The sequence below is a fragment of the Gorilla gorilla genome, chromosome X (genome assembly GCF_029281585.2).
Source record: "Gorilla gorilla gorilla isolate KB3781 chromosome X, NHGRI_mGorGor1-v2.1_pri, whole genome shotgun sequence".
Lineage (NCBI taxonomy): Eukaryota > Metazoa > Chordata > Mammalia > Primates > Hominidae > Gorilla > Gorilla gorilla.
In genome coordinates this window covers 118778927-118791999 of record NC_073247.2, presented here as the reverse complement: position 1 = coordinate 118791999, position 13073 = coordinate 118778927, and the positions used below count along the sequence as shown (strand labels likewise).

At 42.4% G+C, this 13073-nt stretch overlaps 1 protein-coding gene across 4 annotated transcripts in view; it reads left to right on the top strand.

Annotated features, from left to right (window-relative positions):
* The first annotated feature begins 958 nt into the window (after nt 1–958).
* MORC4 (MORC family CW-type zinc finger 4) overlaps nt 959–13073 on the top strand; it is a 59716-nt gene continuing 47601 nt past the window's right edge. For all 4 annotated transcript variants that reach the window (XM_055375493.2, XM_055375492.2, XM_031006037.3 and 1 more), the window contains exons 1-3: nt 959–1329; nt 1448–1520; nt 7783–7915. In XM_055375493.2, coding sequence (XP_055231468.1) covers nt 1228–1329; nt 1448–1520; nt 7783–7915 — 308 coding nt within the window. In that variant the 5' untranslated portion in view covers nt 959–1227. The remainder of the gene's footprint in view (nt 1330–1447; nt 1521–7782; nt 7916–13073) is intronic.

Here is a 13073-nt window from a genome sequence, read left to right as displayed (position 1 = left end):
TGTGTGAAGGAGCATTTTTTGTATTGTCAAAATTAAAAAAAGAGGACAACCTAAATTACCATAAAGGAATGGTCAAATAAATTATAGTTCATTCATGCCATAGAACATTACATATATTTTTAATGAATCTGTTTTTCTATTATCAGTGTATATTTATAGTATATTAGAAAACACAGGTAAGAAAAAAGGAAAAAGTGTCTAGTTCCAGACCCAGAGATATCATCTTGGTGTATATCAAGTGGTTTTCATTGTGTGTGTGTGTGTATATATATATGTGTGTGTGTGTGTGTATATGTGTGTATGCATGCATATGTATATATGTATATATGCATACATATATACTTGTTTTTCCAATAGAAAAGGCATCATGCGTTCCACAATATGTTGTAACTCCTTGTTTTCTTCATTCCTTCATGAATATTTTTCTACATCAACACATACTTATCTACAAACATGGCCTTCATGAACTGCATGGTATTTCATTTTATGCATACTTCATAACTCGACCAATCCCCTACTTGGCGGTATTTAAGTGAATCCAATTTCTCCTTTTAGAAACACCGTCCCTGCATGCTAGCAGGACTCTGGAGATAGTTTGCTAATTGCCTTCCAGAAAGTTCTGGGTGCTTCTGGAGGCATTTGAGGCAGAGTAGGTAGAATGTTTTCCCATCAGGCGAGCTTGCTATCTTCCCAGATAGCAACACTGTAGTCTTTAGAACTTGAAAGACTTGTCTTATCTTGCCTGTTAGTCATGCAGCCTAAGCGGGACTAGGTTCCAGAAATCCCATACATGCTCTCCCTCCTCTTGCTTCATTCACGCCCCTCCCCACGCGCCCCCCCCCCGCCCCCCCCACCCCGCCCCCCGCGCTTTCCCGCTCGGCGGCCTGGCCTATGGCATACGCCAATAATTAATTAGGGGCGGGGATCAAGGAGCGGCTGTCAGGAGGTCGCCATATTTCTGTACGGCCCAGAGGCAGCCCGGGCAGTCGCCGGGTCGGTAGAGGTGCTGACAGGGCGGAGCCGCCGCTTGCCTCAGCCGGCCTCACCCCTCCCGCCCGGGACAGGTGGCTGGAGCGCGCTCCGCCTCCGCCAGCTGCGAGTGGGAGCGAGGGAGGGCCGGTCCCGGACGGTCGCCGCCAGCTGCGAGTGGAAGTGAGCGAGGGCTAGTCCCGGACCGCCGGGCCAGGGGTCCGGCGGCAGCAGACGGGTACCGTGGCGGCCAAAAAAATGCTCCTGTACCGAGGGGCCCCCGCCGGCCCTGGCGCGCCGGGCTGCGGGCTGGCCCGGCCCGGCGGCGGCCCGCAGGCCTTCGGGATCCGCCTGAGCACGGTAGGTCCGGGGCCCGAGGGGGCGGACGCGCGCGCGGGCCCCTGGGCTGCGGGGGGCGCGCGGGGAGGGCCCGGCGGGCCGAGGCCTCACGCGGGACGGGACCTTCTCTCGCCCCCAGATGAGCCCCCGCTACCTCCAGAGCAACTCCAGCAGCCACACGCGACCCTTCAGTGCCATCGCGGAGCTGCTAGGTGAGTGGCGAGGGCGGGCCCGGCCGTGTTCGCCCGAGGCAGTGGTGCCAGCGTGGTGCCGCGGACGCGAGAGGAATGCGCAGAGCCGCGCGGGGCGGGCCGGGGCTGGGGTGGGGGCCTCGGAACCGGCCCCGGCTCCGCAGGCAGAGGAGGGGGATGGCTCTCTCGTCAGGAACTAGGTTCCGCTCATAAAACGGAGGAAACGAGGTGTGTCTGAGGCGTTAAAGACACCAGTGTGGTTTTTCTCTCGCGCTCGTGACGTTCGGGCACTTTAGGATAGCTTAGTTAGTAATCAAAAGGAGATGCATAAAAACCTCGGGCCGCGAGGCAGCTGGGCTCCGCAGGGGCTGGCGACCGACGGAGGATGCCTAGCTAGCAAAGGGGCGTTGTAGAGGACCGAAGCGGGTCCTGGGGAAAGGTCTGGAAAGCGGAGTTCCTTAACTTTTGAGACAAGAAAGTTAGGAATGATGGGACATCTCTTAAGAGATGACACGAGTGCATTTGGCTCCCTGCTACTGCGGAGGGCTAGGTCCGTGGTCCACGAGCGCCCTCACACCGCTGGAATGAATATTGAGGACTTAACCTCTCGCTCCACCGGTGTTTGCTTTTAAAGTGTTTTCAGTTGATCCCTTCAAGCCAATTACACCAGTTTTTGCAGTAGTGTGCTACTGTGTGGAAAGCAAAGAAGAAACGCAGTCCTGCACAAAACGCAGCAGCATACAGGGAGCATTATACATGCTTTGAAAATCGAAAGAAGGAAGAAGTGTTTATGGGCAAGGTTGCACAGAACAAACTCTTGAAAATGTTTTCAAAGCTCCCCAAATGAACCCCGGTCTCTGCTTAAGCAGTCGCTGTGGCCATGCCATGAGAGTTATCTTGGGTAAGAAGTCAATGGGTAGCAGGGGACTTACTTGGAAGGGTGATAAGAATGATAGAGACCTTTGATGATTAACCATAACACGGAATGCTTTACAATATGTGTAATTTAATTAGAAGGTGAAAGGCAAAAAGTGGAATTGATACGTTTGGAACCCTAGAGCAGAGGGACTGTATCTTTGAGGTTTGGTACTGTGCCTTGGGGCTGTGCACTGAACCTCTGCAGAATGGAATACAATCCAAGTTAAGTATGTAATTTACAAGAAAGACTACAAGGGAGCAAAAAGTAATGATTTACATAGTGGGGGATGGGAAACCGAAATGTATTGTTCTCTCGTGGTTGGCACGGTGCAGAACGTGATATACCTGTGCTGTGCTTACTGTACTTTCCAGGTGATTTAATGAGTTTCCAATTTGTAATTTTGAATATTTGTGAGGACGTCCAGTATGAGCGCGAGTATGTGTATGTATTATGCACACACATGCATGCATACATGTATACAAACATAGATTTTAAGACCAAATAACAACTATTTGTGAAAATATTAATAATAGGGAAAAGAGAGAGCAAAGTGTTAACTGGCAATCCAAAGCTTTCATTTTAGGTTTTCCTTCAATCATTTTCTCCACTTAAGTATTAATTTTCTAGTGAATCATTCATTTGGTAAATATTTATTGAGCACCCACTGTGCGCAAGGCCACTGTGGTAGGCACAAAAATGAATACAACACAGATTCACTCTTCTAGTAGGGGAGATAAAACATGTACAGAAGGTTTATGCTTTGTCTAACAACAAAATGGAAATCGATATATAAACAAAGATAAAAACAAGTGCTGTGGGAGTTCAGAGGAAGGAGGAATGGCTTCCAGTTTATCAGGAAGAGGAAGGTTAGGAAAGGCTTTGTGGAGGAGGTGACATTTAAGCTGAGATTTGAAGGATTGGGACATGTGGATATGGGCGGGGAGGAATTCCAGGCAAAAGGAACAACTGCTTGAACAAAGGCATGAAGAATATTGAGTGGAGTTTAATTAGAGCATGGGGTTCACAAATAGTAAAAACGATAGGTACTTAAAAAGTTTACAAACAGCTTTCACAAATAACTTTTTAACATTACCATTTGAGGTAACCATTTATTTTCATCCTGCAGATGAAGAAAAGGAGGTTCAGAAAATTTAGTTGACTTTTCCAAGGTTACATGTATACTAAGTAGCAGATCCAGGACTCAAACACAGGCCTTTTTACTCCAGATACTAAGTAAGGATGAGGTTAAAAAGGTCATCTGGGATCAGGATGTGACTGGGAGGCTCCAATATCTGGCTTTTTAGCCTGAAGTTTTCTGAGCAGGGGAATGTCATGATCAGAGCTGTGCTTCAGGAAAGTCAATCTTGCAGCAGTGTATAAAATTGAAGGAGAGAGATACGGATTTATATGACAGGAGGTTATTGCAATAATCCAGATGAGAGGAAATAAACTCTGTAAGAGACTGACAATGGAAATAGAGTAAATAGGATATGAGAGCGTCTAGGGATGCATAGGGTAAAGGAGAGGGAGGGATAAGAAAATTACTTAAATTTCAAATTTGTGGTCTCTTCAATGCTAACCTTGTGTGTGTTTGTAACAAAGGAAGAATAGGCTTGTGACAAAAGGTGATGACCTTACCTTTAGGCAGGAATACTTTTAGATACCTCTAGGATTTATGTAGGACAGTAGCTCCACCCTTGGCAATCTTTCATGTAGCCACCTATAGGCCATCCTTCTGGAACAGGGGAGGATGGGAGCCTTATGATGCTATGAAACAGAAAAGGATGAGAGGCTTGTGAAGCACTACCTCAAAGCCATCTCCCATTTGCCATCTTATCTCTCCTGGGAGGCTGTCATGGAATAGTTTCTCATTGCCTCCTAGATTCTGATGAGATACGAGAGCAGGGGGAAGGTAGAGATGGGGTCCTCCCACGAAGGGATAGCACGAGCCAAGTTAGGAGAGAGAAAACTCCTTGTGATCCGGTAGCACGTGGGCTTGTGTGGCCAGGTTAGGGAATGAAGACACTCCAGCATCTGATAGCACACTTCTCACCTAAGTGGTGGGCAGGGAGAGAGGAGTAAGGGTTCTTTCATTGTGCTACCTGTTCATTGGCTGGATGGGCTGGGTTAGGGGAGAAGATAGATTTTCTGGGATCCAATAGCACTTGCCATGTATTGGTAAATTTTTGGAGGGTTAAGCAGCAAGAGGTAGGACTGAAACCAGCCTCCAGATCGGTGCCTTGTTATCATAAGTTCATTTATTGAGGCCAGCCTTATTATTATTGTAATTTCATTCGCTGAGACCGAATGAAGGGCCATGTAAAACTGAAAGTAAGTACAAAACCGTGCTTGCTGGTGCCTCTCTACTGACCTCTCTTTCCCTACTGCTCCAGCTGACCCTGGCCTCTTGCATGCCCCCTCCCCCTTGTATTCTATGAGCTTCCAGCCAAGGAGATAAAATGTTGAGCTGCTCCTGGCAGCTACATTGTAACTCCTGAAGTGCCTGTGTTAAAACTATTTGGTGTGTTCCTGTAAAAAAAAAAAAAGTACCTAGTAAAGTTTGGGCAAAACTTGCAGTAAAGAGGAAAAGAATTGAGATGATTTTGTGAGAGGACTTTGAGCTGATTCGTTAAATGCACCGTTGGGTAAACATGTAGTTGCAATTGATAGGTGTTACATGTTTGAATCGTGAATGTTCACAAATTGTTAGAAAAAAATACCTCTATGTCCAAAGTTTTCAGTGTATAAATGATGTCCAGTTGATAAGTTGTATCATCAGTCACAGTGCCTTTGGTTGTCTGCCAGCAGGAGTGTCTGATCAGTCCCAACACAATTCATGGCCTGCTTGGCGAGTAAAGGTTCTTGAAACAGTGTAGGCAGCTGTGTAATGCTGAATCCTTTAGTCAGTTAAAGAAAAATACTGCTGCCTCTTACAAAGTAAAGAACTGCATTTCTGATAAAGCTGCCATTGTAGGACAGACTTGTAACTCCTGCCAAAACTTAGCCCACTTGTCTTGCCACATTATATGGGCCCTAGGCCCCCAACCTGGTCCTTAAAGATTGACTATATCATCCATCAGCAGAAGAACGGATAAAGAAAATGTGGTATATAGACACAATGGAATACTATTCAGCCATAAAGAGAAGGAAATACTGTCATTTGCAGCAACATGGATAAACTTGAAGGACATTATGTTAAATGAAATAAGCCAGGCACAGAAGGCAAACTATGTGGAATGTTCTAACTTCTATGTGGAAACTAAACAAGTACTAAGTAGCAGATCCAGGATGCAAACACAGGTCTTTTTACTGGAAATACCAAGTAGGGAATGAGGTTAAAAAGGTCGTCTGGGATCAGGGTGTGACTGGGAGGCTCCAGTGTTTGGCTTTTTAGCCTGAAGTTTTCTGAGCAGAGGAATGTCATGATCAGAGCTGTGCTTCAGGAAAGTTAATCTTGCAGCAGTGTATAAAATTGAAAGAGAGAGATACGGATTTATAAGAGTAGTTAGGAGGTTACTGCAATAAGGTTAGGAGTAGAGAGTGGAATAGTAGTTACTAAAGGCTGGGAAGGGTGGGAGGGGGGATAGCTAGAGGTGGGTTAATGGCTACAAAATTACAACTAAGATAAAAGAAATAAGTTCTAATGTTTTATAGCACTGTAGGATGGCTATAATTAATAACAATTAACTGTATATTTTCAAATAGCTAGAAGAATAGATTTTGAATGTTCCCAACAAAAGAAATGATAAATGTTTGAGGTAATGAATATGCTAATTATCCTGATTTGATCATTACACATTGTATAAGTGTATCAAAACATCACATTGTATTCTATAAATATGTACAACTATTATGTGAATTAGAAAAATAAAAACACAAAAAAGTGGCTGCCACTCATATGAAATAAACTTTCCCTTAGGGCCTTCTAAATGAAAAAAAAAAGAAAAAAAAAAGATTGACTATACCAGGCCTCTTAATCCGCTTCTGGGACTATTGGTGATGCTGTACTACTGTTAAGACCTTTTCTGCTTACAGTCAGTGACAGTTTTATCAATGACTCTGGCAATACCATTGTGACCCTTGAAATTAATCTGTGTTTTGTTTTATTTGATGAACATTCCACATACCCAAGTGGCTGTAACTGATATCATTAATTGTGTTATAAAAAATGGGTGTTTTGCATATTTGTAATACTTCTCTGGATTGTAAGGGGTGTTCCCGGGAAAAAATGATATAATTTGATCAGTAGTAATAGAACAAGTATATGGCCAGGACCTGACCTGGCTGTCTTAGCTTAGCTTTTTGGTATCACTAAAGCAGTATAGGATACCAGGGAAAGGGAAGAGGGTGGAAGGGAAGGACTCTGTCTTGCTCAAAGAGCTTAGTAGAGACAGGAACGATTAAGGAACCTATCCAACAGATTGTATAAACTGCCCCTCAATTGTGGCCAGTGAGCCACATTTGTCAGTGATTGACAATTATGTAAACTGGTGCCTGTGGCAAAAACATGTGGCAACTAGACAGTGGCACCCCCCTGGGGTTGGGGACGTGACACAATTGTTAGACTATGGCAATATTTGATGTCTTTGGAGTCTTAAATAATTAACTCATTGTGAAGACATAAATCAGGAGGAATCATGAACCTATGTATTTTTTCTACTTTAATTCTATGTTCTCCATTTCCTGAAAGGATGGACAGCCTTGCCTTTAAAACTATTACAAAATACCTAAGCAAAAATCACTCCCTCTAAGTATGCTTGCTACCATCACTGAGATCTAGGCAGACAATTAAGTCTTTTGATTTTAAACTCTAACCCTTTCAGTGCCTCTTAGGCTATAAACAGGAATGGCAGTACTCTCTGTGTTCTTTAACAGAGGAGGTGATGTAAGAAAGAAGAAAATAAAATGATCACAAATAAACTGTAATGTGTGTAATATGCATCATCTTTTACCAAAGTTGCTCCTTCAGCTTTTCTCCATAGCCACTCTTTACTGTATGTGTATACAAACAGTAAAGGGGCTAAAAGGCAAGAAGTAATAAGACAAAAATGGAGCAAAATGCTTTGTATATGGGAGTAGTTATTAATACTTTTTTCCAAAGACCCTGAAGTTCGAAGGTGGAAAAGCAGATTGCATATTGCTCGTATGAAATCTGGAAATCAGCTTTAGAACTCAATCTGGCATCATCTCTTTTGTTCTCTATAATTTAGTAAGTGCACTACTGTTAATGCTCCCTGATACCTTCTCAAACATCCAAATGAAGGAAATAAAGGACATTTCTTATGTCTTGGCGTCACTGAACTAGAGATTTTGATACAATATTGGAAAAGGGGATCTAATATCGCAGATTTCTACCTTTTGCAGATAATGCTGTAGATCCAGATGTATCTGCCAGGACGGTCTTTATAGATGTTGAGGAGGTCAAGAATAAATCTTGTTTGACCTTTACCGATGATGGATGTGGGATGACACCTCATAAACTACACCGAATGCTCAGGTAAAAATGTCTTCATTGTCTTTTTCTTGTCTTAAGCTCATGAACCCTATTTAAGGCTTCATAATTTTCATTAATATTTTGCTTTCCTTTTGTTCATTCAACAAATATTTATTAAGCATCTCTTATGTGCCAGGGCACTGGTTATGAAACAAATACTGTTCCTTCCCTCACAGAGCTTTCAGCCTAGCTGGCAACTCAGACAAATTAAATAAGTAATAAAAAGCTATAAGCATAATAAGAAGGTACAGAATGTTTGAGACAAGTCATCAGGGGAGCCCAATCTGATCCCAGAGGTTAGGAAAAGTATCCTAGACAAAATGATATTTAAGCTGAGATCTAAGGGTGAGTACAGTTTAACCAGCTAAATAAAGGGGCAGGGAGCAAGGGATGACAATTCACACAAAGAGAACAGTAAATATAAAGACCCAGAGGCCTTCACTGGTCCGAGACCTCCAATTTATATTAACCTAAACTCACTCTTAAATCAGAAGTATTGGAGTTGGGATGATTTATTGATTAGAACCATGAAGGTACCGGGGTATAATCAAACCCCATGCAAGATAAATAGAAGGCATTCAGACACGTATTCTTTAAAGGTTTTGCAGTAGAATCACAAACTTAGGAAATTCTCCTTTCTAACTGTTGAAGCTTGTGCTAGATTTCTATTGCCACTGTCAGTTCATTTAATCACTTTAAAACATTTATAGTTGAGAACGTAAATTTATACTATATCATCTCCGCATATCACTCAGTGGAATATAAGTATTCCTTCAACTCCTTCCTTCTCTCTTCCTTTTAGCAGATGAGGTTGATTACTCTCCCTGTGGCTTCCTGAACTAGAGTGTGTGAAGCACGAGTAACAATGGTGGAATGCTGTGGAGGAGGGAAAGGGCTCCAAACTATAAAAATGGAAAACAAATTCATGTGGTTGTAGTTACCCTTGTAGGTATTCTAAATCAATTACTCTGTTTGTAGGGAAATCCCTTTGATTCATCAAAGAAACAAAAATGAAATTTGGGCAAAGTAAATGGTTGCGTTTTACCACTCAGCAGTCTGTATACCTTGTGTCTCAGACCCTCCTAATTAGAAGACTATTTGAGGAAAACCTCTAAAAGTGAAACAAGAATTGTGACCAGTATGTTAATGAAGGTAGAAAGTTGGCCCAATCCTTTAACTTATAACATCAGTTTTATATCCTGAAGTTAATATTATATATTAAGAAAAATACAATTTTAGATGGGATGGAACCAAAGCATTTATATGTTCAATTCTGTATGTACTAGTTGGTTGTTTTCCCCCTAAAATTACTTGTCTTCTTATTTTTTGAGACAGAGTCTCACTCCATCACCCAGGCTGGAGTGCAGTGGCATGATCTCAGCTCACTGCAACCTCAGCCTCCTGGTTTCAAAAGATTCTTGTACCTCAGCCTCCCGAGTAGCTGGGATTATAGGGGTGTGCCACCATGCCCGGCTAATTTTTTTGTATTTTTAGTAGAGACAGGGTTTTGCCATGTTGTCCAGGCTGGTCTCGAACTCCTGACCTCAAGTGATCCGCCCACCTCAGCCTCCCAAAGTGCTGGGATCACAGGTGTAAACCACCACACCCATCCAAAATTGCTTATCTTCTTAATGACTTCTTCCCATCATACCTTATCCCATTGACGTGGGTGTTGAGTAGTGGGCCCAGCACATCTGATCTTCCATTTTGTCTGTGGGACTACATCTGTGAAACTTGGTTAGAGTTATAAGGTAGAAGGGAGGAGAAGAATGGTTTCAAAATAATTGCCACAATTTTTGTTCCAGATTCATTCATTTATTCATTCAACAAATTTTTATTGAGCACCTGTGTGCAAGGCACTGGAGATAAAGTGGTGAACCAGATAGACATGATTCTTGGCTGACAGCTTAATGAGAAAGAGCAAAATTGACTAGTAATATAACTAAATAGGCTATTCCACCCAGTGGTAAGTGCTATGAAGGTAGAGCACAGTTTCTTTGAGAGCGTATAACAGGGATCTAATCTAGTCTAGGGAATTAAAAAAGGCTCCCCTGAAGAAATGACATTCAAATTGAAATATGAAGGATGAGTATCACCCATTCAAATTTTTTGTTCCCTCCCCAAGGAGCAAAATAGGCAGAAACTTTCTTAGCTATAGAATTTTCCCTATCATACCAAATATGTTTACCACTAATTTGAGCTGGGCAATTGTTCCTCCTATTTAAAAAATAATTTTAGAAAATTATTTTAATGAGTCCTTAATGTAATATATGTACTGAATTTTATTTGTGATTGTATCTTGAAACAAACTTGAATCAGCTAGAAGATACCTTTTTTTTTTTGATTAAAATTTTTTTTGAGACGGAGTTTCACTCTTGTCCCTCAGGCTGGAGTGCAATGGCATGATCTCAGCTCATTGCAACCTGCCCCTCCCAGGTTCACGCAACTCTCCTGCCTCAGCCTCCCAAGTAGCTGGGATTACAGGCAGGTACAATCACGCCCAGCTAATTTTTGTATTTTTAGTAGAGACGGGGTTTCACCATGTTGGCCAGGCTGGTCTTGAACTCCTGACCCGAAGTGATCAGCCTCCCTCGGCCTCCCAAAGTGCTGAGATTACAGGCATGAGCCACCGTGCCCAGTGAAGATACCATTTATTTAAAAGAGATCATTTAAGGCCAAGCATGGTGGCTCATGCCTACAATTCTAGCACTTCCAAAGGCCAAGGCAGTCAGATTGCCTGATTCCAGGAGTTTGATGCCTGCCTGGGCAACACAGGGTGACCCCATCCTTACAAAAAAATACAAAAATTAGCTGAACATTTTGGCATGCACCTGTAGTCCCTGCTACTCGGGAGGCTGAGGTGGGAGGATCGCTTGAACCCAGGAAGCGGAGGTTGCAGTGAGCCGAGATTGTGCCATTGTAATCCAGCTTGGGCAACAGAGGGAGACCTTGTCTCAAAAATAAATAAATAAATAAATAAAAATAAAAGAGATTTTTTAGTCCAATCCTAACTTCTAGCAAAGGATTCTATTTTTTTTTTTTTTAGATGGAGTTTTGCTCTGTCGCCAGGCTGGAGTGCAGTGGTGCGATCTCGGCTCACTGCAACCTCCGCCTCCTGGGTTCAAGCAATTTTCCTGCCTCAGCCTCCCGAGTAGCTGGGACTACAGGTGTGCGCCACCATACCCAGCTAATTTTTGTATTTTTAGTAGAGACGGGGTTTTACCATGTTGGCAGTCAGGATGGTCTCCATCCCTTGACCTTGTGATTCACCTGCCTCAGGCTCCCAAAATGCTGGGATTACAGGCATGAGCCACCATGCCTGGCCCGAAGGATTCTATGTTTTCTGGTTTTTTTTTTTTTTTTTTTTTTTTTTTTTGGATGGAGTTTCACTCTTGTTGCCCAGGCTGGAGTGCAATGGTGTGATCTTGGCTCACTGCAACCTCCGCCTCCCGGATTCAAGTGATTCTCCTGCCTCAGCCTCCCGAGTAGCTGGGATTACAGGCATGCACCACCATGCCCGGCTAATTTTGTATTTTTAGTAGAGACGGGGTTTCACCATGTTGGTCAGCTGGTCTTGAATTCCCTAACTGAAGTGATCCGTCTGCCTCGGCCTCCCAAAGTGCTGGGATTACAGGCATGAGCCACCGTGCCTGGTGCTGTTTTCTACTTGAAGGCATATTACTTTTGTATTTGGAAAAAATAATAGAAGTAATTATGCAAATTTATTAAGCCTACAGAAGTTCTATTTGACCTCTAACATTTGTTGTTACACTGTCCACACTTTCCAACTCTTTATGCAACTCTCTTTTCAGGCTGATAAAATAGTTGTGTAACTGTAGCAACAGTTTCTTCCATAAACATAGAATTTCATGAAAATCAGATTAAAAAGGAAAAACCTATTATTAAATTCCTTTAAGGTCCACAACTAATTATCTTTAGCTTCTGGGGTTAGTGTGTGGATCAGTTAGTCTGTATATTCAGTTGCCTTTTTCAGCAAGGTGGAAAACCTCTTTCAAAGTTCAAAGACTAAAAACAGCCACAGAACCACAGAAGGTATTTGCTACCTGTGCTCAGAAGTGCACTTCCTAGCAGGTGTATTCTTCTAAAACAATAGCTGGAGAATAACAGTCTGCTTAGCACTCTTTCATTCTTTTATATTACATATTAAATCAGAAGTATACCTAGGAAATAGCAGTGCCTGCCTTTGTGCACCCATGGATTTTGCCAAGGTTTGTTTCATTGGTCAGAGTCTTTATTTATTTATTATTTTTCTTAACTTCTATTTTTGGTTTGGAGGTACACGTGAAGGTTTGTTACGTAGGTAAACACGTGTCACGGCAGAGTCCCAATTTAAATTTACCTCTCTGGATTCTGGATTCTTGACGTATTAAGATACTCCAGAGCAAGCTGCTGTATTTTTGGATTCCACTAAAAGTGCTGGTATCCAAGCCACCTTGATGTGTAAACAGTGTTGTCTCTCACACGAGAGGATAGAGCAGGACTGACTTAGCAAATAGAAACCACCTAAGCCAAGTTAGCTCTGTGGAAAATTATTACTGAGCTATAGCAAACTATCAAATTCATTCTTACAATTCTGTTATTATGTGTGGTGAGGGCTTTTGTGTTAGGTAGTTATTTGATTGGTACCTGACATTGATTCTGCCAGTTTGCATTTAAATAGAATGCCGAACATGAGAACTTAGGTGGAATAAAAGAGCACATGGGAAGAGTTAAGTGAAACACAGTAACAACAACAAAAATCCAGAGTTTATAGCTCCTCTCTTCTCGTTATTCTTATCCTTTTCCATTCTGGTTCTGGCCTGGCACTACTACTTATCTTCCCAACCTTGTATCATAATTTGGTCTCCTCAAATTAACACAGTGAGGGTTTATACTTTCAAAGGGGAAAAAAGGTGATAGGTGGTGGAAGAGGCTAAAGAATTAAGGGAGTTGTAATCTCCCTATTTTCACCACTTTCCCTTGATCACCTAATTGAAGCTTTTGTGGTATAAGAGAAAGTTAAAGTCCGGTTAACGATACAAATTCATTTGAAGTGGTGTGTAAGATTACTATTTATGAAGAGCCCTGAATTTTAGGTGTGACCTTAGGTCTGAAGTAGGAGTAGGGGATAGCACATGACAACTATCAGAATGACTTCTAG